The sequence below is a fragment of the Monopterus albus genome, unplaced genomic scaffold (genome assembly GCF_001952655.1).
Source record: "Monopterus albus unplaced genomic scaffold, M_albus_1.0 scaffold343.1, whole genome shotgun sequence".
Lineage (NCBI taxonomy): Eukaryota > Metazoa > Chordata > Actinopteri > Synbranchiformes > Synbranchidae > Monopterus > Monopterus albus.
The window spans coordinates 244,404-251,175 of record NW_018128223.1 but is presented as its reverse complement, the minus strand read 5'-3'; the positions used below and the strand labels follow the sequence as shown (position 1 = coordinate 251,175).

The following is a 6,772-nucleotide window of genomic DNA, read 5'->3' as shown; positions in this document are numbered from 1 at the left end:
ATGCACCCTGCAAAAACTCATGAGAATGACTAAGCATTTAACAGCCTGAGCTAGACAGCCTGGCTCCACTAAACATTTCTAATACAACAAATATCTAACCAATATCTATCTGGCTAAAAAATTACCTAACAGTACTGATTAGGAATGAACTACAATATCCATAAACTGAGAGGTTTCACCTGGCACAGCAACCACAGTGGAATGTGTGAGACTGAAGCAAGGGGAACTCCAGGACACCCAGAAGATCACCTATAGAGAAACAAAAACCCATTTGTTAGGTACAAATGTAGATTGTTAGATTTTACCCAAATTCTTTTATTGAAAGCGTGAGAAGTGAAGACAGGAGAGGACTGTTTAAAATCAGTAGGAAGTTTACTGGAAGTCTGAGCACAGTTAGAGCCATACAGCGCTGGGATCAGAGAGATAGAGCTCCTGCAGGAGATCCGTCATCTGAACCCCGAATTAAGTTCTTACAATACATTTTATCTTCTTGGGCTGCTCCACCCTGAACAGGGGTGCAACCTTCAATAGTTCGTGATCCTATTGGTCATTTGGTGTGAGCCAGAGCTCGCACTTCCATGTTGAAATATGGTAAATCTAGGTATGTGTATGTGGGTGTGTGTGTGTGTGTGTCTCTTGCACCCTGATCTTGATCTCGAGGAGCACTCATCAATGGGTGGCCTGAGTTGCAGGCCCCCTGTGTGTGTGATGCTAATAAGTATGTTAAACTGGCCAGGTGGTCATCTCAGGTTGTAGCCCCTGGCCTCTGCAGGACGTCCTAAGACAAAGCAAAGCTTGGGATATGCTAAGTGGGTTGAGGTGTGAGTGTAAAACAGGCTTTGTGCTAAAATGTAAATGGGCTGTCTGGTCACAAGGAGATGCAGACATCCTGTCTCTACACAGAAAGTTACAGCATTCAAAGTATGCAGATTCTACTTCATTACAGTTGTAAGATATATAAGCAAGAGAAATAAATGTATTAAAATAACCAAAGCTCAGTAGTTCTGGACAATCATCAATACAGCTGTTATATGTATAGACAAGGAAAATAAAGTTATGAAAAGTAACTAAAGGGAACTACAGGTATGAGAAGTAACTAAAGCTGATAAAGTGACTAGAGTCTGTAAGACTGAAATCTTACAAGATAGAGTGCCATTCATGGTCATAGGATGACATGTCTTAACAGGATGACATGCGTATGCTCAACTTATATGCTAATAAAGTAAAAATAAACTGAAATTAATGGACATAATTTTCAGAAAAAACAATCCAATGGGTTGCTGCACCTTTATTAGCTTAGCATTTAGCCACAAAGAAATGTGAAATATCTGTACAGGGTCGTTCATACCTGTTGGGTGAGCAGCAAAGGCCAGAAGCAGTACACTGTTATTAAGAGGCAGGAAAGTCTGTCATTATTGACTGATAATACTTGAAATTACAAGAAGTAATATTTTTGTGATGTGTCCCGTTGCACTGTTTACACTAATCCACTAGCTTGCTGTGCTACCAGAGTAGTGTAAACAGAGCAGAAACCTCATGCATACACAGCTGACTCCTTCATACTTCCAAGGCTGTAAACAGTGACGGCCCTCTGGAGTGGTTTTCACATTTTCCAAGCAGTAAGCATCTGTCAACCTAGTTTTTTTGCAGCATATCCTGCACTGCACCACCTAGTGGGATAAACACCTCCTGCTCACCACCAGTCAGACAGAAAGGATGAAGCCTGTTGGATGAGAGGTGAAACGTCTTCTACCTAAAACTATGTCCAGATGCTTTTTTCAGCATACTACGACCTGGGTGACTGAGAATTTACACGGATGTGTTCCTACTCACTTTGGGAATGACACCCTTTGACTATTACGTGAGTAGGAGAAAACAGGAAATGTATTTGATTTCAACTATATTAAAATATGAACATCGATTTTCGTCTATGCCTCTTTTTGGTTTATGCATGTGCAACAGCCTGCAGGCAGCAGAGGTGTATTCAAATGAACACAGCTGTGGCAGTGCTCATTTACATGATCAGCATTTGTAAATGTGCTGCTAAACTTAAAAACTGGTGCTACAATATTTTGTGCATCCATTTAAATACAGACTACAGTAATACTTTAGCTGTATAACACTAGATTAGTACATTTAACATCACAGAATCTGCCTCAGATCCAAATAATGTATCTTAGTGGTTTCCTCTTACCTGCACAGGTAGTTAAGGCACTGTTGTTCAAGGTCACTGCAATGAAAACATCAGGCTATTTAAACTGAAAAACTGCATTTTTTTTTTTTTTTTTTTTAGGTCGAAGACATTTCACCTTTTTTTTTTAAATAGAAGATGAGTAGCACATTAACAAAACAGTACCGAACATGGGAGACAACAGATACATGACATTACAAAAGGATATAGAGTTTTACAAGATTGAAGTGTGGGTATTTCCAACTTATGCAGTCTATGAAATGCAAGAAAGGGAAAATAAATAAATAAATAAAATTTAATTATGATGATAACAGTGCTACTAATAAAATCAGCTTGTTACATTTTTAGAGGTTGGTGGGAATGCGCATGGCCTCAGCCCCAGGTGTTTGGTTCAAGTTGAAATGTGTTAAAAATGGTTCTATGTGTCATAAAAAGTTGATATCATTTTCTCTAATGTGATGTATTCTATCAGAAGGTTGGTCCAGTGGTTTATGTGTAGTCATTTATTTGATTTCCAGGTTTGAAAGATTGTTTTCTTGTAATAGCTAGAGAAATGAGTGGGTTTTTGTATTTATTTGGTCGGTGGTCGATTTCTATGTTATTACCGAGTAAGCAAAGTGATGGAGAAGGAGGGATTCGACAGCCAAAGATGGTGGAGAGTTTCTCAGTCACTGCTATCCAGATGGAATAAACTGGTTGGCAGGACCAAGTAGCATGAAAATAATTGTCAGTGCAACCTAGAGTGCATTCTGAGCAGATGTCTGTGTCAGTGAAACCCATTTTGAACATTTTACTTTGTGTAATATGGGTCCTGTAGATGGTCTTGTCTAAGTTGTAAGTTTATGTTGCTGGTCATAGAAAACATGTTATTGCAAATTTCTGTCCAGAAGTTGGAGTTGAGAGAGGGTTGAATCATTTCCTATTTGAGTTTTGGTATTGTTACTGTTGAATCTGTATTTGATATGAGTTTATATAGCTTGGATATTATTTTCTTGGAGGATGTAATTTTCATAATTTCCTCAATTAATTTGGAGGGTTGTAGTGGGTTACTGGTTACACTAATCTTTGACTTAATTATGGATTTTAGTGGATTGTACTGGAGGAGCTGCTGTCTCTGAACTCCATACTTCTGGATCAGTGTTGTTAGAAATTAATAAATTAGTCAGATAATTATTAGACTTTAATGTGTTATTAATGCAGTTTAGTAAGATTCAAAGTCTGCTCTTGTGTGCTGTGTTAATGTTGATTCTGAAAAGTACCTTGACACTAGTTATTTTCTTGTATTAATCTTGTGTAAGAATTATGTCTGAATGGATGTTTGTTACACATCACGCATACAACATACACACACATGGAATTCTTCATTTTGTTATGACTTGTGCTCCATACATGCGGAGCATAAGATATGAGGACACGCTGGACTGTCTCCAACTCGTGATGTTTTTATATCTTTTTGTGTAAGGGGTTAGCCCAAAACCTTATAAATGTATTAGGCTCTGTGTTTCCGGGGTCTCTCTTCTCCAGCAGCTTGTCTGAGGGAGGGAGCCACCCGGGTTATTTTTTCTGTAACTTTTATTATTACTATTTGTGGCTTTTTTAAATAAACCAGCACTAAAATGAAGCAAGTCAGACTCCGTCTTCATTCAGATCTGTTCAATTAAAGAACTGGGGTATAACAACTTGGTGCCGTGACCTTCGGAATTGGCTGAATTCTGAGTGGACGGTCTGAACCGGCTCGCTGGATTCCATGTCGTGCGTGAATGGACTGCACAGATCAACATCAGCCGACAAACAGGTGAGCAGGAAACCTATTTACACATAAATCCTGCACATTGGACTTTGCCAAATGTAGTTGATCTGTGTGGACTGAATTCTCAACCTAAAATTGAATGATTACAGTAAGGATAAAATAACACTTTTATTCTGAAATGTGCTGTTTTGTTTATGCCACATTTTAAAGTTGCAAGCACATATTCTCATTTGAGGGATAGAACAATAAGTGCCCTAGTTACAAATTGATGACTATCAGAGACGTAAAATTCACATTAATAAGTGGATAACCACTAATTTTGACAGTTATCTCCAAAATTATTAGGATTTTTTGCTCCGATGGGAAAGCTGTCTTGCTGAACATGGAAGTCAGAGGCAAAGCCCTTCTCCGAACGGAGCACATTCCTGAACGTCTAAATATTTATAAGACGGTCACTGCTAACTGTTAAATGATTGAGGGCACAGGGAAATATTTTTTATTTTCTTGATCATTGTGTGGGTGGTTTGCTGCACGAAGGCTTTTGAACACTGTCACATGTGTATCTCATAGCAACAAGTGCTACTGTGAGAATTCGATGTGAAAACAGTGTGCCTCGGGCAGAGCTGTCTTTGGTTCCGGGGCTGGGCATAGTCTATGGAAAAACTGTATTATAGCCTTTACGGTGACAGCGTATTCAGTGGAATTAAAACAGAACTGTTGATTGGGAGAACCCCCAGCGAGCGGGCGCATCAGAAACGGTTCTGATGTAGGAGCTTCCCAGTTGGATCAATAATTCTGGACAGAGACCATTTCAGTTGAAACGCCAGTCACGTGTGCGTAATTTTCAATATGTCTGCAAACGTTGTTCAAGAGTGGGAAATGAGTAAATCTGAATCTTTGGGGTCAGTACTCTATAATTGTTTAAGTGGTTACATACAGTTCCTAAAGATGAGCAGGACACTGCAAGGGATAGGTTCATCTTTTAGGTCCTATGCAGATGCAAAAAGAAAAAAACAGATTTTTGGGGACAGTGACAGTCCTCCCCCACAAGGGGATACTATAGGGCTGTTTTTGAAGCAAGCCTCTCTTGCTGTAGTGAAGGCTAGGCAGGAAGTTAAGACCTGTACCTTCTTGACAAGGAACAGAACAGCAGCCAGAGTAAAACAAGCTGAGGGTTTCCTTGCTGATTGTATATGCTTTTTGGAGAATTTCAGGCATTTTCAGTCTCCTTCAGCCAGTTCAAGCAAGTCACAAGGACCAATTGATGTTAATTCTCTGTGTGGCACAGTAGTTCTAATGCAAGCTGCTGCCTCTGGCAGAGACTGCAAAGTGCAGTTCAGATACACACAGCCGGCTTCCCCACAATCTCCATGTGGAGAGCGGAAGCCAATACTGAAGAGTGGCTTATCTAGACAGATACCACAGAGTACAACACAGGACATGGCTGCCCTGGCAGTTGTACAGGGAGGAATTCTAAACACAGCATCAGTTCCAGGAAGTAAAGCTGACAGACTTACAGAACAGACTTATCTAAATGAGCTAAAATCTGGTTGTTTAGACCAGGTCACAACTCCAGTTGTCGGTGCTTGTGCCTCTCTCGCAGAGGAAGAGAATAGGCACTTTTGTGATTTTTCTGTGCCAGCAATGTCTCACGTTTCGGAAAGTGATGATGATTCCAGCTGGGACGGCATAGTGCATGATTTCTTATCACAACGTATGCATAGAGGGCGATGAAATATGTGTGATTGTTTTGGCATTTCCTCACACCAGCTGCCATTGTTTCAGTCCACCTCACATTGTGGAAAGATAACACAAGCCTACCCTCCTTTTAGCCTTCAAGACATGAGCACGCTACAGGAGGTAGAATTGATGGAGAACACTACTGAGGATGATGATAATGCTTCGTTCTATACTGAAATTCATTGGTTTTGGCTGATGATGAGCCAGAAATTCCCAGTACAGGTGCGCTCTGTTGAGCTGTGTAGAATTCCACCTCAAGAGGGTGAGAGAGGTAGTCAGTATTAGCTCAGAGTGCGTAAACTCTGGCAGAACCACACTGGTGATGACCCAGCCATCAGTGACACCATGGGGGTGCTGTTTCGCAGTGCTGTGGAGGCTTCCCTCCCAGCATCCATACAGCATCTTCTGAGACAGGTAGTGGGACTCTCCACATTTGCTTTTGAGCAGTGGTCAGCTTATGTCACTCAGTGTATTGACAATGAGCTGGAAGCACAAGAAAGGAATGCAAAGGAGCTTTCCTCTTTGCAGGCACAGTTAGCTAGGGCGCAGTTGAGGGAGGTGTGAGACGAGGTTAATCAAAGTAAGGCTACAGCTGACCAAATGCCTGTACAGCCAGATAGACAGCAGCAGCTCTTTGCTCCACAGCCGACCACACCACCTTATGAGTCGGATTCTGCTCCCATGTACTGTGGACCTCGGTACTGTGGCAGATCATGGGGAAGAGGTCAAGGACCTCGGACTCTCAGAAGAGCTCCGCCAAGAGATGACAGATGCTGGATTTGTAACGAAAGAGGACATTGGTCGCATAAATGTCCCTTTTCATATCAGCAGTCACAGGGTGTTCCGCGATATCAGTATCAGGTCTACCCACCTCCACGGGATAGATACAGTGGGTACGGAAAGTATTCAGACCCCCTTACATTTTTCACTCTGTTATATTGCAGCCATATGTTAAAATCATTTAAGTTCATTTTTTTCCTCATTGATGTACACACAGCACCCCATATTGACAGAAAAACACAGAATGTTTGACATTTTTGCAGATTTATTAAAAAAGAAAAACTGAAATATCACATGGTCATAAGTATTCA

At 40.9% G+C, this 6,772-nt stretch overlaps 1 protein-coding gene across 3 annotated transcripts in view; it reads right to left on the bottom strand.

The window, feature by feature from the left end:
• Positions 1 to 6,772, bottom strand: part of tmem241 (transmembrane protein 241) — a 30,975-nt gene that overhangs the window by 3,249 nt on the left and 20,954 nt on the right. For all 3 annotated transcript variants that reach the window (XM_020625017.1, XM_020625015.1, XM_020625016.1), the window contains 3 exons: positions 2,195 to 2,230; positions 1,349 to 1,383; positions 180 to 249 (listed from right to left, as the gene is read on the bottom strand). In XM_020625017.1, the coding sequence (XP_020480673.1) occupies positions 180 to 249; positions 1,349 to 1,383; positions 2,195 to 2,230 (141 nt within the window). The remainder of the gene's footprint in view (positions 1 to 179; positions 250 to 1,348; positions 1,384 to 2,194; positions 2,231 to 6,772) is intronic.